Source organism: Psammomys obesus, unplaced genomic scaffold (genome assembly GCF_907164565.1).
Source record: "Psammomys obesus unplaced genomic scaffold, mPsaObe1.curated_primary_1811, whole genome shotgun sequence".
In the NCBI taxonomy this organism is placed as follows: domain Eukaryota; kingdom Metazoa; phylum Chordata; class Mammalia; order Rodentia; family Muridae; genus Psammomys; species Psammomys obesus.
In genome coordinates, this window is record NW_026589732.1 from 5,465,648 (window position 1) to 5,489,858 (window position 24,211).

Here is a 24,211-nt window from a genome sequence, read left to right on the forward strand (position 1 = left end):
TCAACATGGGCAGAGAAGATGGTGAAACATTTATGAGTCTGGTAGGAATAAGGAAAGTAGGCATTTGTAGTGAGCTGTTTAAGCCAAGTAAGTAATAAAGACATATTAACTATGGCCATTTTAGGCAGAAGTTAAACATGAGCCAATATGGGCTGAGTACTTGTTGTATTTGGAACTTAAGAGACAACACAGTATAGTAGTGGGATTTTGAGGAATATAAACTATCCAAGCTCAAGAGACTAATAGCAACTCACCTCTACTATTGGGAATTGTTGGCAGTAATAACCAAAATGAGACACACCCACAGGACACTGCCACACCCCCAGCAGCCTTCAGCACATGTTTGGTGTGATTACAAGGTGGCTTACATTTGTCATAGTGTCACAGATCTACAAGGTAGGTATTCCCACTTGACAGCTGAAGATATGAGCCTGTGGCATGTCCCCAGTCACCTGGTAATTTTTCTCTCACCAGTACCTGTAGTGTGCTTTGCACACACTTCAAGCCTCCCTCACTCTTAGTTTCCCATAATTCCAAGGAAATATGTCACCTTGGTGATGCTATTCTAGGACAGTGATTTGCTACTCTCAGAGGTGTCCAGCCACTGCCCACTGGAGTCTGACCCGATCTCTGCTCCCCTTCATCCCGCAGGGAATGTGTGTGGTTCATAACTTTAAAGGAACACAAGGCTCTCCTTCCAAACCCAAACCTGAGGATCCCCGCGGAGTCCCCTTGATGGCTTTCCCAAGGATAGAAAGCCCTCTGGAAACCTTAAGTGCACAGGTATAGTACAGCAACCGTAGCAAGCAAACCCATGACTTTTGTAAGTTGTTTATTTAATCCTGAGGAAGTACTAAGTCTTGTTCAAATTAAACCTGAGCAGCTTTAGGGCACTATGGCCTCTAATGTGCGATCAACATTCATGAAATTTGAACTCCTCATATGAGAAGCCAGTTTGACAAACAACCAAGTCATTTCTTGAACAGTTCCATTTCACTTGGTGTCCTTCATGGGTGGGAATGGGGATCCAAACTTCCAGGGCATACAAAAACCCAAAGTTCACAGGTTCCTAATGTAGTATGTCATAATGCTTGCACAGAAATTGGAACTTGCACAGAAATTCATATACGTGTTCACCTCCACTTCACTTGCAATGCCTAATACTAAGAAATACTATGTAAATACTAAGAAAATAGCACTAAACAGGATGGCTGAGGGAATGTAACAAGGAACACTATTGCACACATTTAGTCTCCTAGATACTTTTCATCTGTGATTGTATAAATGCATGGCTACAGAACCCATGAAAAACAGAAGGGCAACTGTGTTCATTCTCCTAAATACTTCTCAGCTCTAATTGTACAAATGCATGGTTGCAGACCCCATGGATAATGGAAAGGCAACTTTGTTCGCAAGGACAAAGATTTTGTTCCATCTGGTGACTCAAACTAGTGGCACAGGTTCTATTCTGACAACAGTCACAAATTCAACACAATACTTTTTGATTATGTGTTCTACAACAAGCCTTTTATTCCTGCATGAGATCAAAACATTAGACACAGCTTTCGCTCTCCAGAACTCCAAGAATAGGAGAGAATGGAAATAAAGCTGTCACCATGCACTAAGCTAAATGAGATGCACCATATGAACAGAAGTTAAGGTGAGTGCCCACTTTGAGAAGACAAGAAAAGCCATGGAAAAGGCTGTTAAAAACCTAGACATGGCGCTTGGGATTTTTGCCTAGAACAGTTCCAGGAGCATCAAAAGATATTCTTATTCGAATAACCACCGTGTGGAATGGATATTTGCCGATGCCCATTTCCCTGATAAGAATTAAAATATTGAAGTCAGCACTGTTAAACACAGCTAGAAAGTGAGAGAGTGCAGATGAGCAAATATTCTTACAGTGAGCAAGAAAATGGCCCCTTTTAAAAAGCCTGGACCTGGAGAGCCAAAATGGCGGCGCCAGGAAAGCACTGTGTCTGAGAAGCGGGACAGCACTCTCTGTGCAGCGACCAGGAGACTGAACTCTGGGCCCTAAAACTACAGCGATCATGTTTCCCAGGTGAGGGGAGGCTCCCACAGCGTGGGAATCGGTCGGGTCCACTCTCAGCTGCCCAGCCAGAACCCGGAAGAGAACCCAGCTAACTCGGGCTTTGGGTCTCCAGGCTGGTGCCGCAAGCCTGCGTGTCCTGATCACTTTCCCAGGGTGATTGGTGGGCACAAGGGTGCCAGAGACTGGGAGTGCCAGTCGCAAGAAAACCCCACGGGGAAGCAAAGTTGCGAGTCTGATCACTGGTCACCCAGTCTTTCCCTCGAAGGTCTCTCGGACCGTGGATACCCGCCGCCATCACAACTGAGCTCCCGCCACGCAGAGAGCAGCTGCGTGCCCAGCTCACGGGTACAGACAAGCTGCGTGCCCCAGTGCAACAGAGACTGAGAATCCCTGTCTGGAGAGGGACCCAAAGGGAAGGAAGAAACCGTGCTGCTGGGGTCAGCTAGGCTTTGCCTGGGGAAAATCTCGCAGACCGCAGATCACAAACAGGCGAGTACGCCCAGCCATCATGGATCCGGGCCCAAGCAGGGAGCACAGAGGTATTGGGAACCCAGCTCCCGCAGACTAGCAGGCGGGTGCATGCTCCGCCAGCCCAGAGGCCTGCTTTGTACCAACTACTTCTTACAGACAGGACTGTGTGCCCCAGGACACCAGAGTCTTGGAGTGACTGTCTGGAGAAACCCTCACAAGGAACAAGGAACAAAGCAAAGGGGATGGTCTTAGGCAACCCAGTATATCCCCGGAAAAGGTCCCACAGACTGGCCCAACCCAGGGAACTGTGGTGCCCCAGATAGCCTGCTGTTACCAGGAGAGCAGTACTCACCCACCACAGATTACCTCTTGGGTTCTGGGGCACAGAGCCCCAACCTCAGACCTACAAAAGACCGGGAACCCTGAGATCAACCCCCAGATACTGCTCCAAGGGGCAACCAGTTATCCCTAGCAAAACCAACCAAACCACGGGACACACAGTTTACAGAAGCTAATCACTAAATTTACAGCAAGAAAACCAGAAGGAGGGCAGCTGTCTCCAGGACTTCTCCCGGGGAGAGGAGAGCCCTCTCAACTAATCAGGACCACAGTTACCACCCAGGTCTCTATGCCTGAGGTGAGCTGTAGCAACTCCTGAAAAACACCGGCCATCCAGTGACTATACCCAAAAAGCTGAGAAGGCTTCCTTCAGGAAAAACCATCTTTCTGCCAAAGGGATTCTCTCCACCACAGGAGTCCAGGAACAACCAGAAACTAACTTCAAACACCCAAGATAGCCCAATGGGTAGAGGACAGCATAAAAGTTCAACCAACAAAAGCCAGAGCAATATGGCATCTCCAGAACCCAGTTATCCAGAAGCAAATAGCCCTAGACACCCCAGCATAATTGAAATTCAAGAAGATGACCTAACATCTATGCTCATGAAGAAGATAACAGAGGAAACAAATAAAATACAGAAAGAAATAGAGGAAGCTGCAGCCAAACAGTTTGTGGCCTTTAGAGAGGAAATGCTTAAATCACTGAATGAAATAAAAGAAACAGAGGATTGTTCGAACAAACAGCTGAAGGAATTGATGGAAAAACATGTGAAAATACAGTCAGACAGGTGAAGGAAACCAACAAAATGGCTCAAGACCTGAAGATAGAATTGGAAAAATTAAAAAAAAACACACACAAATGGAAGAAATTGTGAAGAGAAAGAACTTAGGGAAGAAAGCAGGAACTACAGAGGTTAGCATAACCAATAGGCTACAAGAAATGGAAGAAAGAATCTCAGATGTAGAAGATACAATGGAAGAAATAGATGTATCTGTCAAAGAAAATGTTAAATCTAAAAAATTCCTGACACAGACCATCCAAGAATTTCAAGACAACATAAAAAGACAAAACCTAAGAATAATAGGCATAGAGGAAAAAGAAGATTCCCTGCACCAAGGCCCAGAAAATATTTTCAACAAAATCATTGAAGAAAATTTTCCCAACTTAAAGGAGAGGCCAATAAGAATACAAGAGGCCTACAGAACACCCAATAAATTAGACCAGAAAAGAAAAAGAAAATCCTCCTGCCACATAATAATCAAAACCATAAGTGTACAGAACAAAAAAAAAAAAAAAACAAAACACTAAAAGCTGCAAGAGAAAAAGGCCAAGTAACATATAATGGCAAACCCATTAGAATCACACCTGACTTCTCAACAGAGACTATGAAAACCAGAAGGGCCTGGACGGATATCATGCAGACCCTAAGAGAACACAGATGTCAGCCCAGGCTACTATACCCAGCAAAACTCTCAGTCCTCATAGACAGAGCAAGATAGTCAATGACAAAAACAAATTTCAACAATACCTACAAACAAATCCAGCATTACAGAAGACACTAGAGGGGAAAATACAACCCAAGAAAACTAGATACATTCAAGAAAACAAAGGAAATAAATAACCTCACTTCAGTAAAACAAAAGCAACCAAGCACACAACCTTATGACTACAGCCAACATCAAAATCAAAGGATCTAACAGCCACTGGTCATTTATCTCTCTCAACATCAATGGACTTATTTCTCCAATAAAAAGACACAGACTAACAGAATGGATGCGTAAACAAAACCCAGCAATCTGTTGTATACAAGAAATACACCTAAGTCACAAAGATAGACATTACCTGAGGGTAAAGGGATGGAAGACTGCTTTCCAAGCAAATGGATGCAAGATGCAAGCAGGAGTAGCCATTCTAATATCTGATAAAATAGACTTTCAACCAAAATTAATAAAAAGAGATGGGGAAGGACACTTCATAAACATCAAGGGAAAATTCCACCAAGAAGACATCACAATCCTGAACATCTATGCCGCAAATACAAGGGCACCCACATTTGTGAAAGAAACATTGATAAAACTTAAACCACACATAGATCCCCACACACTAATATAGTGGGAGACTTCAACACCCCACTCTCAACAAAGGACAGGTCAACTAAACAGAAATTAAACAAAGAAACAATATCTCTAACAGAGGTCATGAATCAAATGGACCTAACAGACATTTACAGAACCTTACACCCAAATACAAAAGAATTTACCTTCTTCTCAGCACCTCAAGGAACCTTCTCCAAAATAGACCACATAGTTGGTCACAAAGCAAGCCTCAACAGATACAAGAAGATTGAAATAATCCCTTGTATCCTGTCTGATCACCATGGAATAAAGCTGGACCTCAATAACAACAGAAATAGCAAAAAGCCTACACATACATGGAAACTGAACAACTTGCTACTAAATGACAGCTGGGTCAGGGAAGAAATAAAGAAATTAAAGTCTTCCTAGAACTCAATGAAAATGAAGACACAACATACCCAAACCTGTGGGACACAATGAAAGCAGTGCTAAGAGGAAAGCTCATAGCACTAAGTGCCTTCAAGAAAAAATTCGAGGCAGCGCATTCAAGCAACTTAATGGCTCACTTAAAAACCCTAGAAAAAGAAGAAGCAGACACACCAAAAAGGAGTAGATGGCTGGAAATAATCAAACTCAGGGCTGAAATCAATCAATTAGAAACAAATAAAACAATTCAAAGAATCAATGAAACCAAGATCTGGTGCTTTAAGAAGATCGACAGGATGGACAAACCCTTAGCCAAGCTAACTAAAAGGCAGAGAAACACCATCCAAATCAACAAAATCAGAAATGAAAAGGGGGACATAACTACAGACACTGAGGAAATCCAAACAATCATTAAGACTTACTTCAAAAGTCTATATGCAACAAAATTTGAAAATCTAAATGAAATGGACAATTTTCTTGATTGATTCCACTTACCAAAGCTGAATCAGGACCAGGTAAATCAATTAAAAAGTCCTATATCCCCCAAGGAAATAGAAGCAGTCATCGAAAGTCTCCCATCCAAAAAGCCCAGGACCTGATGGTTTCAGTGCAAAATTCTACCAGACATTCAAAAGAGCTAACTCCAATTCTCTTCAAACTATTCCACAAAATAGAAACAGAAGGAACATTACCAAACTCATTCTATGAAGCCACAGTCACCTTGGTACCTAAACCTCACAAAGACCCAACAAAAAAAGAGAACTTCAGGCCAATCTCCCTTATGAACATTGATGCAAAAATACTCAACAAAATACTCGCAAACCGAATACAAGAACACATCAAAGATATCATCCACCATGACCAAGTAGGCTTCATCCCACGTATGCAGGGGTGGTTCAATATACGGAAATCCATCAATGTGATCCACCATATTAACAAACTGAAAGAAAAAAAACCACATGATAATCTCCCTAGATGCTGAAAAAGCATTTGACAAAATCCAACATCCATTCATGTTTAAAGTATTGGAGAGATCAGGGATACAAGGCACATATCTAAACATAGTAAAGGTGATGTACAGCAAGCCTATAGCCAACATCAAACTGAATGGAGAGAAACTTAAAGCAATCCCACTGAAATAAGGGACAAGACAAGGCTGCCCACTCTCTCCATATCTCTTCAACATAGTGCTGGAAGTCCTTGCTAGAGCAATAAGACAGTTGAAGGAGATCAAGGGGATACAGATTGGAAAGGAAGAAGTCAAATTATCACTATTTGCAGATGATATGATAGTATACATGACTGACCCCAAAAACTCTACCAGGGAACTCCTACAGCTGATAAGCACCTTCAGCAAAGTGGCCGGATACAAAATTAACTCAAAAAAATCAGTAGCACTCCTGTCTACAAAAGACAAAATGGCTGAGAAAGAAATTAGGGAAACAACACCCTTCACAATAGCCACAAATGACATAAAGTACCTTGGTGTAACCCTAACCAAGCAAGTCAAAGACTTGTATGAAAAAAATTTCAAGTCTCTGAAGAAAGAATTAGAAGAAGATATCAGAAGATGGAAAGATCTCCCATGCTCATGGCTTGGCAGGATTAACTTAGTAAAAATGGCCATCTTACCAAAAGCAATCTACATTCAATGCAATTCTCATCAAATTACCAACACAATTCTTTACAGACCTGGAAAGAAAAATTCTGAACTTCATATGGAATAACAAGAAACCCAGAATTGCTAAAACAATCCTCTACAATAAAAGATCTTCTGGAGGTATCTCCATCCCTGATCTTAAGTTGTACTATAGAGCAACAGTTATAAAAACTGCATGGTACTGGCATAAAAACAGAATGGTGGATCAATGGAACCGAACAGAGGACCCAGAAATAAACCCACACACTTATGGACACGTGATCTTTGACAAAGACGCCAAAACCATACAATGGAAAAAAGATAGCATCTTCAACAAATGGTGCTGGTCCAACTGGATGTCTACATGTAGAAAAATGCAAATAGATCCATATTTATCACCCTGCACAAAACTGAAGTTCAAGTGGATCAAAGACCTCAACATAAAACCAGACACATTAAATCGGCTAGAAAAAAAAGTGGGGAATACCCTAGAACTCATTGGTACAGGAGAAAACTTCCTGAACAGAACACCAACAGCACAGGCTCTAAGAGCAACAATCAATAAATGGGACCTCATGAAACTGAAAAGCTTCTGTAAAACAAAGGACACCGTCATCAAAACAAAGCGACTGCCTACAGATTGGGAAAGAATCTTCACCATCCCTTTATCTGACAGAGGACTCATATCCAGTATATATAAAGAACTAAACAAGCTGAAAAGCAGCAAACCAAGTAATCCACTTAAAAAATGGGGAACAGAGCTAAAGAGAGAATTCTCTGTAGAGGAATATTGAATGACAGAGAAACACTTAAAGAAATGCTCAAGCTCATTAGCCATTAGGTAAATGCAAATCAAAACAACCCCGAGATTTCACCTTACACCCATGAGAATGGCCAAGATCAAAAACTCAAGTGAGAACACATGCTGGAGAGGTTGTGGAGAAAGGGGAACCCTTCTCCACTGCTGGTGGGAATGTAAACTTGTACAACCACTCTGGAAATCATTCTGGTGCTGTCTTCGACAACTAGGAATAGCGCTTACCCAAGATCCAGCCATACTACTCCTAGGCATATATCCAAAAGAGGCTCAAGTACACAAAAAGGACATTTGCTCAACCATGTTTGTAGCAGCTTTATTTGTAATAGCCAGAAGGTGGAAACAACCCAGATGCCCCTCAACTGAAGAATGGATGCAGAAACTGTGGTACATCTATACAATGGAGTATTACTCAGCAATGAAAAATAAGGAAATCATGAAATTTGCAGGTAAATGGTGGGACCTGGAAAGGATCATCCTGAGTGAGTTGTCCCAGAAGCAAAAAGACACACACGGTATATACTCACTCATATAGACATACAACATAGGACAAACCCACTAAAATCTGTGCATCTAAAGAAACTAAGCAAGAGAGAGGACCCTAACTAAAATGTTCAATCCCCATCCTGAAAGGCAAAGAGGATGGACATCAGAAGAAGAAAAAAACAGGAAACAATCTAGGAACCTACCACAGAGGGCCTCTGAAAGCCAGAAGAAGAAAACAGGAAACAAACTAGGAACCTACCACAGAGGGCCTCTGAAAGCCTCTGCCCTGCAGACTATCAAAGCAGATTCTGAGCCTGATGGCCAACTGTCAGGCAGAGTGAATGGAATTTTATGTAAGAAGTGGGAAATAGTAAGAGCTGGAGAGGACAGGAACTCCACAAGGAGAGCAACAGAACAAGAAAATTTGAACACAGGGAACTTCCCAGAGACTCATACTCCAACCAAGGACTATTCATGGAGATAACCTAGAACCCCTTCACAGGTGTAGCCCATGGCGGTTCAGTGTCCAAGTGGGTTACCTAGTAATGGGAAGAGGGACTGCCTCTGACACAATCTGATTGGCCTGCTCTTTGATCACCTCCCCCTGAGGGGGGAGCAGCCTTACCAGGTCACAGAAGAGGACAATGAAGCCACTTTTGATGAGAACTGATAGACTAAGATCAGAAAGGAGAGGAGAACCTCCCCTATCCGTGGACTTGGGGAGGGGCATGCATGCAGAAAGGGGAGGGAGGGTGGGATTGGGAGGGGAGGAGGGAGGGGCTTATGGGGGGATACAAAATGAATAAAGTGTAATTAATAAAAAATTAAAAAAGTTAAAAAAAAAAGCCAGGACCTTCATTCGAACACCCCTCTTTTCAGGCCTCTGGAATCCTATTAAAAGGAATGTTTTCTGCAATATGCTGCTCATCTTGAAATGTAAGGGATAGCACTGCACTTCCTGTATGAATTACTAGATTTTTCTCACTCTTTAGATAGTGACTGTCACAAGCTCTTCTGTGTCTTTTAACCTTTAGTGAAATCTAGCTTCATTGGTGAACCAGGGGGAAAGCAATGAGAGTCTTGCCATCTTAAGAAACTATGTAGCTTTACATTAAACCCAGCACCAAGCATGTTCTGCTTCTTTTTCCATATCTCTCACTTTTAGTAGTTTAATTAGAAATAAAATATGGATAAAATGTACAGTACTCTCTTCCGACATCCACAGGACCACTTGGTGTACATACAAACATGCAGACAAACTCTCACATACATAAAAATACATTTAAAAATAAGGGTTTGCTTAGTTGCTCAGATGACTCTGTCTATGTGGACTTAGTTTCCCCTGAATATCCTGGTCTAAGAATAATATCACACATCTGCCCACACCAGCCAGGCCTGTCTGTGCCTTTTTTTTTTTTTTTTTTTGTACTCCAAGACTATGTGTAGTTGACTAGGACAACAAATTTTTATGGTGTGCCCTGAAAGTTTTACACTGAAAAGTGAGGTACCAAAACCCTTCAGATATGGTTCTTTCCCATAGAGATAAAGGATGCTTGAGTATCTACACCGAGAATAGCAACAAGATTATCAGTAAATGCATTGGATGGTACAAGTTCTGACTATACTTCTTCCAAGTCTGACTCTCATCTATGTGCTTAAGTGTGCACCTCCTTGTCAATATCTGAGGCCTCATAAATATCAAGCTCGGGCAGAAGGTCCTTCTAAGTCCATCATGTGATTGCCCTTTATAATTAGATAGTGTTCCCTCTTATTTGTGTCCCTCGTGGAACTGTAATTCTTTAAGGATCTGGGCTCTGTGATCCATGTCTTATGTGCCACGTTTCCTGACATTTACTAAGTATAATTGGCTGGATGGGAGCCAGCCAGAGCCTCAACTAGATCCTTCAGTCAAACACCAGCAGCCTCAAGTCAGACCAGAGTCACTGCCTATGCTGTCGCTGTTTCTATGACAAATGCAGACTTGACAGGAACAAGGAGCAGAACTTCTGCGGGCCAGTCAGAACACAGTCACAGGAAGCTGCGGCAAGTGCTGGCCGTGTGGCATAGGCCACACCAATGGTGAAAAGCTGGAGCAGGCAAGCATTGCTTTTACTAGAGAATATTTCCACAGAGAGTGGAAGATAATGCCCTTTAGTTCAAGAAAGAGATGTTGCAATCATCGAGAGTCCTTTTCTCTCCCTCTCACAGTACCCTGCAATTGACATTACTCCATTTTGGAAAGCAAAATATCCTTAAGTAGCATTTCCAATATTATTTCATCAAAATTGAAAGAGTCATCTAGATCTGAAGGTCCTATGTAACCCCATACTTCATTCAAGCAAACTTCCTTTTTAAAATCTACCTCTCTCAAGCCTGAGTATGAAAATGTGCTGCAGAGGATATATGTTCAACCCAAGCTATTCTTTCGAAATAAGTGTCTTCCATGTTCTCTTTGGCGAGAACATCTTGTACAACACCTGAGGCCACAGTTTACAGTAGAAGCTGCTGCTTTCTGGTTGGGAGAATGGAACCAGCTTCCCCTCAAGGAATGGTGGACATTTTAGAGACTGGAACTGCCCTTTGGAGGACGTACTTACACACATGAAATCCACCTGTCATTTAGAATCTCAAAAGAAACAGCTTTCTGTGGCCAGGAACTGGACATCTCCTCCTCCTCCTCCTGTAATGTTTTTTTTTTTCCCTTGGCCTCACAGTGCCCTTCTCCTTAAAATGTTAATCCATGCTTGATATTTGTATTCTGCAATTCCTGCTGATACTGTTGATTAACACAGGGCACAGTATAAAGAAACTAAAAAGTAAATCACAATAGAAAATTTGAACAGAAGAGATCAGGCTTTCTAACCATCATTGTATGGGCCTATAGAATAACTAAATGCTTCCCCAAAGACCAGCTTTCAACTGCCTACATTCTGCAACCAAATCCTCATAGTCACCCTAACAAAGGTTAAATTAGAAATGAAGAGACTGGTTAACTATCTGGATTTGGTAGTCTCCCTATCCCTTCTGCTTGTGGAAATGAAAAAATGGCTTTCTTTAACACAAAAACAAAGAAGAATCCAATTGATAACGAGACTACAGAAACCTGGACCCCCTTCTCCAAGAGATTTCATTTCAGTAGTGCACAATGGAAACAAATTGAGGAAAGCATTCACAGGGAATTCTGATGCACCCTTGAGGCAAATTAGTGCTAACACAATATTCATATTATAAGTAAAAGAATAAAACAAAACAGAGCTAAAGAGTTAAGAGTTAAAGAACTCAGGTCAAAGTCATCTATCTGATCATCTTAAGATAATGAATGACTTCATCCTTATTACTTAGTGTTACATAGTATTATATAAACACACAGATTATCCAAGCATTGACAAAAACAAGAAAATATACTATAAAAGTAAATCGCGACTGGAAAGGTAACTCCCTAGGCAAGAGCACTCTCTGTCCTTTTGCAGAGGATCTGAGCTTGGTTCTCAGCTCCCACATGGTGGCCTATAACCACTTGAAACTCCAGTTCCACAGGATCCAACACTGTCTTCTGGTCTCTGTAGGCACTTCACACATATGGTGTATCAAACATACACTCGGACAAAACACTTAGGCACATAAAGAATCAAAATAAAAAGTCTCTTGAAGGAGAATTTGTGGTCTTGGAATATGGCTCAGTAACAGGGCATTTGCCTGGTTCAACTCTGAGTAAAATTAATTGATTAATTAATTAATGTGAAATTATACAAAGAACATGGGGTTTTTTTCATCTTGTAAAAATAAATCCATCAAAGTTCACTTAACACAACTTGAAACACACCAAATCCTCAGCTTCTAAAATAGATAGCTGACAGGTTAGAGAGGTGACTCAACAGTTAAAAGCACTTGTTGTTCTTGCAGAGAACTAGAGTTCTGTCTTCAGAGCCCAAGTCAAACAGCTCACAATAGCCCAGGCTGATTGTCAGCTGGGAGTACAGAACAGAGGCTCTGTACTTGCTCTATAATCCTCAAAACTGCAGCTTCAGGGAGTGTGATGCCCTCTTCTGGCCTCCCGGTAAATACACACACATGAACACAAATGTACACACAAACACATACATAAAAATAAAATAAACCATTTTTTTTAATGTGCAGCCGTTCTCCTAACTGTTTCCCCAGTGCCCCAAAATAAGCGAAGGTCCTCTAACAATCAGATGAAAAACACAATTTTCTTAAGTATTTACCAAGTCCATGGGCCTATAGCTTAGAACTTTAAATTTAAAACAAACAACAGGACTGAAGACCACATTAGCGAGTTTTCACAAACAAAATGTGACAGAATTACAAGGAAAAATATACATATCTAAAGCAGCATACTTAAAACATATCTCAGTAGTAAGCAAGCAACAGAGTGCAAGATGTGTTTATCTAATATTAATTTACATTAGATATAAAATCTTTTCCAAAAAACATGTAATATTTTCATATAAACATATAAAATGATCATGTACAAGATCAGGAAGAAACTCTTAGGAAACTTTAGAGAGCTGGCTTAGGAAGTAAAAGTCCTTATCACCGACTTGCCTGGTGAGCTGAGTTCCTGGGACCCACATGGTGGAAAAAGAAAACCATCTCCTACAAGCTGTTCTTTTGACTTCCACATGCATGTGGTCACACATTTGTGTACACACATGGACACACACACAAATAAAGTTAAGTTTAAAATATAGAAACAGACGTTTTGATGGATCTGCAGCCTGTAGACCACATTCTCTATCAATTAACTACAAATGAAAGCCCCTCTGCCCAGTGAAAAATAATAATTTTAGTCCCACAGAACTCATAACTCAAAGATTAGGTCAAGTGGGAAAGCTTAGCTGGTATTCAGTATTTAAAACATGTCAATGGTGTGGAATTCAGCTGTGACTTCAGAATCCTGACTTGAATGCTTTCGATAAAACAGCAGTGAAAAGTTTGCATGAAGAAATGATTCTACTTAGTTTGCTGAAGGAAGAGGCAACAGGAGCTTAAGGGCTTTGGGGAAAGCATAGTTTGGGTGGTTTTTGTTTGTGGGGTGTCAATATTTTCTGAGAGATGACATGAAGTGTGCTGGGTGGGGACAGGGAGGATCTGGGTAGAATTGGGGGGAATGGAAAAATATGACTAAGACACAGGGTATGAGAAGTTTAAAATATTAAAAATTAATCTTGAAAGACAGATAGCTGAGCTTTAGTGTGGAAGACATTTCAGGAATGGATGAGAGTGTGTAGATGTCAGTCAGCCCAACTCTGAGACTCTACATCTTGCTTGCTCTACAGAACCACCCAGCCTCCATGACCGAAGTCACCTGAGATGAATGAAGAGATGCAGCTGTTTTGGATTTCTCTCTCTCTCTCTCTCTCTCTCTCTCTCTCTCTCTTTTTCCAACAACCTTCCAGTTTAATACTTCAAAACACACAGTTACTCAAGTCAAACTGTGAAGACAAGTATTACATTTATCTAGTTAGAGGCTAATGTTTTGTACATTTTTTTGTATGAAGAAGTGATGTAGCTTGCCCTGATCTTTTTTTTGTCCGCTTTAATATATTTATGCCAGAATTTTAAAACCAACAAAATTTTCCTCTTGTTCAAGTGTGCATTGAAGAATCACATTTATTCAATGGTTGATGTTGTTTTGTGATATTTGTACACAAATCTTTTCTCAGTTTTATAGACAAATAAAGTAAAAGATCCACTTTACACCTTTGTTACCACAGTTGCTTTTTCCACCAGAAGTTTCGAATTTTAATGAAAGTTAAACTTTTGAGTTACAGGAAGGACCATGGTGGTTAATTGTAAATCTCAAAATCAATTGAGAAAAAGAAAATTTGGAGAGAACATCATGTTCTGTTCTGTGAATAGTTTTTGCACTCCGAGTTAAAGTGATGGCATACCAGTGAATTTTCCGAGTTACTTAACTATTGGCACAGAAGCCTCTATTTGGGGCGTGTTTTGGTTACATGACTCTTTCTTAGATATGGCCTCGCCCACCTAAGGAACTCAAGGTCAATCTGGAATTCTGTCCTTGGGCAGGTGACACTGTAGCCTTCTATCCAAGAGAGCAGCTAGCACCAGCCTTTCCTGTCAGCTCAACAGTTTTGTATATCATATTGTACGGACTTTATATGAAAAAGAATATTTTACAGTTTGCACAGTATTATTTTACAGAAGGATATCAGAGCATCTACAACATTGCACCCAGAGCATCAGCTTCACTTTGGGGCTTTTAACTGTTCTTGGATTTTAACTGCATCCTGTTTTTCTAGCGTGGTAATAATGTGTCCCTCCTTTGAAAGAAGGTTCTCTATCTGTATCTATCAAAACGTTTTCCTAACACATCCATGTCAGCTCTTCCTAGCTTTTTTTGTACATATTTTTTTTTTTTTTCTAAAGAGAAGAAAAAAAATTATCACAAAATGTATTCTGGCTCATGTCCTTTGTTCACCATTTCACTCGGTGGTGTTTGAAGAACCAAAGTGTTAAAAATCATGAGGCTGGTTAACCGATATTCTCTGCAAGAAGTTTAGTAGGAGGGAGGGGGAGGGGGGAGCAGGACTTGGGGAGAGAGAGAGAAAAGGGAAGGGGTGCCCCGAGAGAAAGAGAGTGTGTGTGTAAGAGTGTAAGAGACAGAAAGAGAGAGTGTAAGAGAGGAGTAAAAGTTTAAGAGAGTGTAAGAGAGAGTGTAAGAGAGAGACCACGTGTCAGGATTAGCCCTTTAAGAGGCAAGGTAACCACGCCTTCCAGGTATGGCCATCTGGCTGGCGACACATGATGACATCATAGGTTGCTGGATAACCCAGGAGCAGGTTGTGTTCCAAAATACTAATATTCCTCCCTTTTTCTATAATTAAAGAATGGGGAGCTTGGGCTGCTTTTTATAAGGTAAGTTAAAGTATATAAATTTAGGCTCATTGGAAGCTCTTGGTTGTCATAGAAGGGTTTGAGAAACGGAAGAATTATAGCAACAAAATGGTCAGATTGTAAGGTCAAGAGTAAGGGAAGCCTCTGCCCTGGAAAATTTAAGGTAGAGGGTTGTCAATAGAGAGAGTTGCCAGCCATGCAAGGCAGCAGATAGGGACTGGGGAATGCTGGGAGAACCTGGAGCTCCTTGTCCTGGTCCTGAAGCACACCATTTCAGCCTTTTGTTAACAACAAGTGAATAATGGGCATAGATTATCTTCTGGCTACTTCCTGCTGACACTGGAGGCGCTGTAGGGAGGTCAAAAGGCTGAAATGTTGGCCAAGTCCAGGAAGAATAGGCTGTTTTGATGATTTCCAGGATCTGTGAGAACATCCATGGCTTGGAGGCAAGGTGCAGGTCCAGCCTGTTGGAAGTCTGTGAGACCAGAGTTGAACACCTGTAGCTTGTTGGAAGTCCATGAGGTCAGAGTTGAACACTTGTAGCTGCTTTGGCACTGTTGTGGCTATAGGAAACATCTGTGTCTGGCAGGACACTGAAACACATATATAGGCAAAAGATAAAGTTGAATAGGTTATGGAGAAAATCCTGTAGGTATACATTGAAAACTTCTGGGAGAGCAAACAGGAATAGAAGGTTTGGATTAATCAGACTTGAACATGGGAACCTCTGTCTACCTGGGGGGACTTTTATTTACCCAATCACTGGCAATATTTAAAGAAGGCTTTGTTTTGGATTTGTCATTGAGGTGAGGTTTGGTTACAGAAACATGTAAACTTAGAGGCCCTGGTGCCAGCTGGCACTAGGTGTAGAAACTTAAAATTCTCCAGAGGGCATCCTGTCTGGAGGGACGGGCATCTGGGCATCTCGCATTGGGGGCAGAGAAGTCAGCAACCTTCCAGAGTCATCCCAATGAGAAGGTGTGACTCCGAGCAAGAGGGGTCCTACCTGGTCCAATAGCTAATCAGCTATTGGCCAGAGACTTGGGCACAGGTGCCCAGTGGGGCACAGCCGAGGGCACGATGATTCGCCTAGCACTAGGTCTTCCCACAAGCGAGCGAGAGAAGGGGAGAAGGAACCATGTGTGAGTGAGGACCTTCCCATGAGCAAGCGAGTGAGCAAGGGGGAAAAGGAACCGTGTGGGAGAGGGGACGTACTGCCCAAGGGAGAGTGAGGCCCTAAAATGGAGGTCAGCATAGAGGGTCAAACCTAGACAGTTAAGGCTTCGGCTGGGGGGGGAGGTCCCTCCATCTCAAAAGATAGTACGAAGTTGCCGGAGCTCTGCGATCAAGCTTCCCCTACCAAGAGAGGCATTTATGCTGAGAAAATGGAGTGAACTCACCAATCTAGTGGCTGGTCAATAAGGAGAACTCACCAATCCAGCCAGTGGTTGCATGCAGTAAATAGCAGTCTGGTAGCCAGGAAAGAAAGTCCCAAAACCAGGGAAAGGGGAGGAGTCCCACCTTTTGAGATAGGCAATAAGTGCAGTACTTATCTGAAGTCCAATTGACCTGAGAGGTGGATTTAGGTGGACTTTCTGCAGCTTGCAAGAATTACTTTTAAGTTTTAAAAAGGAGATTAAACTTTAGACATGTTAGTATCACAATTGTACTCTGCATTGAAATATACATTGTAGAAAAAGCAGTAGACATACATATTTATGTTAATAGTGTAAGTATTTTTTAAGGTGGGCTCTGAAAAGGCAAAAGCCTTTTATGAAGTAAAAGGGAAACTCACTTGATCTTAACTTTTAGTATAAGCATACACATTATGGAGGCTTACAATCTTGAGCTTAGAACTATAATAGTACGTGGTATAGTGGAATGTTTTTGTATCAGAGTTAGATTAATAGATTAGAGCCGTATTGATAAAGGTTAAAACTCTGGATAGTCAATACAACAGTAAAATAACAATAGGAGGAAATATTAAGCCTTTTTATCTATTTAAGATACCTTAAATCACCTTAGACCTTGTAACCTTTATAACTTGCATTTTACCTTAAAACATTTTTAGACCCTCAAATATTTATAAATTGCATTACCAACCTTAAGACATATTTTAAGACTCTCAAACATGTATAACTTGTATTTATTAACCTTAAGACATCTCTCAAATATGTTTTTTGAGAGGGACCTTTGTATTTAGTTATTTACCATGAGACATAGTTGAAACTGCTATGAACATTTATTGTCCTTTAGCTAAAGGGATGGTAAAAGGGTTCATTTAGGCCTGTTTCTTGAGTCTGGACTGTGTCTAGGCCTGAAAATAGCAGCTCCGGGACTTAGGCTTAAGGCCTGGTCTCCTGCATATGAAGAGAGCTTGGAAGGCACCTGAAGTCTCCCAACACAGAAGTTGGCAATATGTCCGTGGGACCTCATTCTGAGGTAAAAAAAAAACAGACCTGTGCAAGAGCTGTGGAGGTTGCAAAGTCAAGAAGCCATTCGTCCTCCACTAGGCCAACAAGCTAGAAGGCTGGAAGTGTCTGTAGCTCTTGAACTAGTTGAACCTCCATGGCTGGGCACAGAGGACAAGCCTGCTTGGGAGCATTTTGACTTCCAGAGGCCAGTTTGCCAGCAGCCAGCTTTGGCATGTCAGCAGCAGGACCAGAATCCACTTGGCTGCATTTGAAAATGTCACCTGGCAGAACGGACTTTTGGCTATGCAAACATCTTGCGCTTTTTCGGGAACACCAGCGTCTCAGCACAGCTAGGGTCTAGAGCCAGTTGGATGGCTCTTACTATTTTTACCAACTCCTATATGGTGACTCAATGACCATCCTCAGCTGTTCATTAAAAATTGCAGTGAGACCATGTTTGCATCTGTAGGACTATAAATATGTATCTTATGAAATGACTATTAACTTGCATTTGTTAACCATTAAATATTAGGACTTTAGGTTTTGTCCTTGCTAAGTTAGAATCTTAAAAGTCATGAATATATTAAAGTGAGAGAACAAGAGTTTTTGTATGATTTAGTATATAAAAGTTTATAGCTTATAAGAGTCTAAGGCTATACTACAAATTAATAGCATCATTTTAAGAGAACAAGACTAAGCTTATATTAACCTTTTGATAGCAGAGATACTGTAAATTGACCCAATTTTAACATAAATCAATACCTCTAAAGTTAATAGATCTTACTTTAGAATATTGGTAAACAATTTGTACATAATAACGAACCCTTGAGTTATAAGTTTAAAACCAACAATTTAGCAGAACAGTATAAAACAAATTTTAAAATTAACCAAGCATATTTTAACCCTTTGATAGTAGAGATGCAGCAAATTGATCCAATTTTAACATAAGTAAATACCTCTAAAATTAATAGAGCTTAATTTAGAATATTGGTAAACAATTTGTATGTAATAATGAACCCCTGAGCATAACAGTATAAAGCAATCTTAAAATTATATTTGAGCAACACATAAACCAACTTAATTTGAATAGATATTTATAACTTTGAAATTTTATTATTATATAAAATTTATTTTGAAGCAGGGTTGAATTATAAGACAGTAAAATGTAACTTTGAATTTTTATAAAAATCCATACCAACTTGAAATGAGGTTCATTGTTGTGGCCTAGTCTAAAAGATAAGATAAACAGTTAATTATGATTAAGACTTATAAATGCAAACCCAATGAGAAAATTATATAAAGCATTAGATAAGGAATTTAAAATATCGGAGTAAAGAGTAAAGTGTACAGAAATTAGGGAGAAAAGATTATTTTATTTTATTTTATTTTATTTTATTTTATTTTATTTTATTTTATTTTATTTTATTTTATTTTATTTTAAGCTTGGGAAAAGCCTCTTAGAAGAAAGCATGGGGCTAGAAGTGAAACAGGGCTAGAAGCGAAAGGAAAGCAGCTTGTTCTCCAAGATCTGAGTGGGAGAAGAAGGAGGAGAAGGGGCAAGAGGAGAGCGAGGAGAGCGGAGCTGGAAGAGAGATCTTGGAGGACTTGGAGCATGAACCAGACCTAAGATTCCACAAAAAGCAAGTATAATGTGGGAAATCTAAATGTTAGGAAACCGAGGGCTTAGAGGTTTAGGAGGGAGTAAATATTGCCCAGCATTGTGTTCTAGGTTAACTAAAAACCCAGTCACTGTGTGGTGATTTGGTTATACAGCTGTTTAAGATTAGCAGCAAGCATTAAAAGAAGATAAACCAATAATAAATATTAATAACTTCTTACAACAGAGCCTCTACTTACTCTTCAGTGGCCTTACATTGATCGTTACCCTCTAATCTAGCATGTGAAATTCATTCCTCAGGTTTGGACTTCCCTACTCAGGTTTTCCACCAAGGACAAAGCTCTCTGTCCAGACAGGGCAAGAAGTGACTATAGCCTAAGAGAGAAATGAATCCTGCAGTGAATTTTTCTTCCTCTTTTTATGGATGTTGGAAATGCCTGAGAAAGTCTGGCTCACTGAGGGAGAGAACTAGAAAGAAACAACACTAATGAAGTGTTTTGATGCGATGCAGTGATGAGACTGTTAGCTCGTAGGCATCCATGCCTTGATGGCATGCCCATTACAAGACTTGACACAGAACACACTTTGTTAAAGCGTACCGAACAGATAGAGGTCAAACTTCTTCCCAACTTGGCTGAAGAGAGACTGTGGCTTATTTGGGAAAAGGAATTTTGAACGGGGCCTAAAATGGGGGGTAACAATGATGAAGAGTGATTTAATTCGGGTAACATTTCAACATAGCCTGTATGCTGAGTACCCAGTTACCATAAGCCTCTCTTGCAGCTTTTGGGGGGTTACAGGTTGTGAGGCCACAGGCTTCTTAACTGTGTGTTATGAAGGAGGACGGAGGAAGGGAGCAGAGAGAAGTCCAATGGGCAGGCCAGAGGCGAGTCATTTGAACTACGTGTTACAGAGAGGGAGGAGGAGGGAGGGAAGGGGGAGACGTGCAGTGGTCAGGGCCCGATTTTTCCATGGTATGGACTTGTTCTCTTCAAGTGTCTTAAAGTGGCAGGCCGTGATTTAACACATACATCAAAACATGGCACTATTATGTGCCTGTTATCAATAAAATGAAAAAAAAAAAAAAAAAAAAACAGAAGTTTAACTTTTCTCCATCTCCTAATTTATTTCTACAGTTACTCTTTTCCAACCAGGGCATTTCGTGGTATAAAACCATAAACACAAGAGCATGAATTAATTTAAAATATAATAAAGAAAATGAATTTTAAAAGATTTGAGCAATAAGTGAAGCAAAATTCTGCAGAAATATAAATGATGAGATTGGCTCCAAAAGTCACGTTAGAACCCTTGTTCAGTAATGGAAAAATGTCATCTATTCAAATTAAATGTGCATGCAGAAGTAATGACTAATGGACATGAGCATTACTCAGCAAACTAGAAGAACATAGATGAAATCACTATGAAAACCAGAAGAGCTAGCTCTGATGAGGTGAGAGCTACAAGCCAGACACTCAGCTTCAAGAAATGCCACAAGGCACTTGGTTAAATTTGGTTGCATTCCTGATTTAAAAAAAAAAAAAGTAATATATACCTAGAGTAAAGAGAAGGACCCCCCCTCCCCTTTTTTAAGTTATCTATTGGAAATCTACAGCAAGCATTATGCTTGATAGTGTTAGGTCTGGAATCCGCTGAAAGAAGACCTCAGACGCAGGTAGTATGCAAAAGCAAGGAGTGTATACTCCGCAGAAATTGCGGGCATGCTGGGACCACCATTTCATAGAATGGCTACCCTGAAGTGGGCAAGCAGGCTTAATTTAAAGGCAGTTAGGGGATTCCCATAGTGTGATTAGGTAATCTTTTCATTGATCGGTTGGTGCTGATCTAGAGGATGCTGGGGACTAATGATTGGTTCTGCAGTTGGGGGATTTCATGGAGTGTCCAGGCAACAAAGTATGCCCAGGTAACAAAGCATCATTTTGACTAGCTAGACAAAGCCTTTTTTTTTTTTTTTTTTTTTTTTTTTTTAACTAACCTTCACTTTGATTGTTCAAGTGCTTACCTAAGTTATTGTTTCTGGTTTTCAGGAAGGTTATTGAGTTATTGTATGTGGTTTCCATGGACTGTAGTTCCCTGTTCTGAGAAATAGAAACTCAGGCCTGTTCAGTCCGAAGCCACTTTTGAAGCCTGTCATGCAGTCAGACTGGCTTATTATAAATCATTCCCCTCAATAGTAGGCTAGAATGCTCACTTCAAGCATCTGAAACCCAAGTTAAAATAGTTTAAACAGAGAATGTACTGCTAGAAAGATGTTAGCAGTTTTAGAGATTTCATGTGGATTGGAAACACCTAGATCAAATGAATTCTTAATTAGGGATATGAATGTGTGTGTGTATGTGTGTGTGTCTATCTGTGTGTCTCTGTGTGTAGTATAGTGTTTATCAGTTTGCAAGAATATCACAATTTCTGAATACTGATGTATTCCAATATATAAACTAAAATTTAATTTACAAAATTTCAAACTACATACAAATTTGTCAGAAACGCCTCAGATTCCCGTGTGTCTCATTTATTTCCAATTGGATTAGGATGAATGGGAATGTAAGAAAGCCGGGAGAATGCTGTCCATCCGTCCTGGTCATTCCCCTCCCCTGACTAATTCCCCAAATCCCTAACTAATGCTTTTATCCTCACATTAATTCCAACCTCTCTCTAACCCACTCCCTGCCCCAGCATGGTCATGACATTTACTTAGAGTTTGCTTCCAGAGTGAGGGAGGTGTTGCCTGAAGAACTTCCGGATCTCTCTCCAGGAGTGTTCCTGGGCTGCTGTGTGAGCAGCGGGATCTCCTCCCCAAAGCACGGCGTTACCCAATTCGTTGTTCCAGGACGCAAAGCAAAAAGGAGAATAGGGCGGCTCTATGAGGTGACCTGCCCCAGGGTATGACAGCATCCTTCCATTGCTTCTCCTATGGCTCCGGAGTCGTTCCATGGCCCTCTGTGCATGTATCTTGCTGTCCACGCATCCGTCATTCTCTCCTACAATGAAGAGGATCCTCCCCTGGGCCTTTTCAACGGGAAGTATACTCTGTGGGTTCAGCTTACTCCAGAGATCGTCTATATTGTAACGGAAGCGCATAGCCCCTGAGACATGGACTTGGGAATGCTCTAGAGCCATTTGGGCAGGTGTCACCACCAGATCCCGGTATCTTAGTGGAAAGTCAAGAATGAGGCTGGACCCATTTATCCAGACTGTGGCAACCACCTGCTTCAGGTAGCAGGCCATGGCCAGTGCGATCTCTGCACCTTTGCACACGCCGATCACACCAATTCCTGGCTGTTGGATCTTAAACACAAACACATACACAAACACAGTTTACATGCTGTCTTAAAGGAAGAAGCTCTCCCAAAGGAAGGTAAGGCAGTCAAACAGTCAAACTCTGGCACCCAGGTTTTCCAGCTTGTGAAATCCAGAGACTATTACCCATTTAATAATGCCTTCTCTGAGCTTTATCATCTTGGGGGAAACTGTGTCATGCATGTTGGAACAACCAAAATAAAACCTCATTAAAAGTAGAGTTCTAGAGATAGGGGTGGTGGCACAGTCCTATTATCTCAACACCAGGGAAACTAAGACAAAGATTTTTAATTCCGGTCCAGCCTAGTCTACATAGGGAGACCTATCTTAAACAAACACTTTCAAGTAGAGTTCTGAAAATGCAGTGAGAATCCAACAACACTGAACAACACAAGAGCATAAACAGGCTTTGTAAAGAATCACATTCTTGTCTTCACTAGAAGAAAGGTATTTTGGGCTGGGAAGATAGCTCAGTAGTAGAGTGCTTGCTATGCAAGCATGAGGACCCGAGTTCAACCCCCAGGACCTATGTTTCCAAGCACTGGAGAGGCAAAGACATCCAAATCCCAGGGCCCTCACTGGCCAGTAAGCCTAGCCTACATGGTCAGTATCAAGCCACTGAGAAGCCTTGGCAAAAAAAAAAAGGGGGGGGGAATGTTGAAAAAGAAAGCACACCAAATTTGACTTCTGGCCTCCATGGCAACCTAATTCTCTCTCCCTCTCCCTCTCTCTCCCTCTTCTTCTCCCTCTCCCTCTTCAACCCCCCCCCCATACACACAGATGAAGGAGGGGCACATAGTATGCTTGCTACATTTTTTAAATATTCAATGAGTAAAATTCCCATGAAAATATTAGTGTACAGCAACAAAGTTTACACATATATATTATTGACCCCATTAATCTAAGGGATAGCTCTGGAAGCATTGAAAGCAGGCTGTTGAACAGACCAAAAGGCTGTTCTCTGTTCAACAGACCAAAGCTGAGGGTCCTAGAAGGAAGGCTTTCTCTCATTCTGGTGGACTGAACATGCAGAAAGAAGCAATTTGACAGGTAAGTGAGAATAGATGAAACATTCTGGACAGGCAGCAGCAATAGAAATATTCTCTCCTTGAGAAGAATTCAGGTTAGAGTGAACAGAATGATAGAGCTAGGGAGTCAAAAACTACTTGATAGTTGGAACAAAGACACTACCAGACTGTTGTCATTTTCTGGCTTCATACTCTGGACACATTTTATCTAAGTAAGCTTTCTCACAAGAGAAAATTAAACAATTCTGTTACAGATGGAATAGCTAGCCCTCATCTGAAAGGCTTGGAGACAAGAGTATTTCAGATCTGTAGTTTTCAGACTTTGAAATATTTGCATAGATCCCACTTAGAAATCTGAAATCCGCACAGTAGTCCAAAATAGCTTTTTTAAGCATTGTGTTGATGCTCAAATGTTTTAAATTTTAGATTCTGGGTTTTTTGGGGTGAGGAATGCTTAACCTTTGATATTTATGCCATGAAGCTACTGTGAATGTTAGATGAGGTGGTATATATCAAATATTGCTAGTGTGCAAAGTGCTCACTAAGCAAATTCAAGGTATGAACCATCATTATTTTACCTTTGCTAGCTTAGACATAAGTACCTAATATTTGAGTGGACATTGTTGATCAATAAAATGATAAAT

General features: G+C 40.8%; 2 protein-coding genes across 4 annotated transcripts in view; one reads left to right on the plus strand and one right to left on the minus strand.

Annotated features, from left to right (window-relative positions):
- Plppr1 (phospholipid phosphatase related 1) overlaps positions 1 to 13,465 on the plus strand; it is a 266,024-nt gene extending 252,559 nt beyond the window's left edge. For both annotated transcript variants that reach the window (XM_055605246.1, XM_055605245.1), the window contains one exon: positions 652 to 13,465. In XM_055605246.1, coding sequence (XP_055461221.1) covers positions 652 to 789 — 138 coding nt within the window. In that variant the 3' untranslated portion in view covers positions 790 to 13,465. The remainder of the gene's footprint in view (positions 1 to 651) is intronic.
- LOC129675224 (acyl-coenzyme A amino acid N-acyltransferase 2-like) overlaps positions 12,413 to 24,211 on the minus strand; it is a 31,969-nt gene continuing 20,170 nt past the window's right edge. Inside the window, exons 4-5 of one of the 2 annotated variants that reach the window (XM_055605243.1) lie at positions 21,934 to 22,527; positions 12,413 to 15,785 (exon numbers count right to left, since the gene is read on the minus strand). In XM_055605243.1, coding sequence (XP_055461218.1) covers positions 21,934 to 22,527 — 594 coding nt within the window. In that variant the 3' untranslated portion in view covers positions 12,413 to 15,785. Of the gene's footprint in view, positions 22,528 to 24,211 lie in introns of both variants that reach the window. The other variant, XM_055605244.1, reaches the window with a different exon arrangement.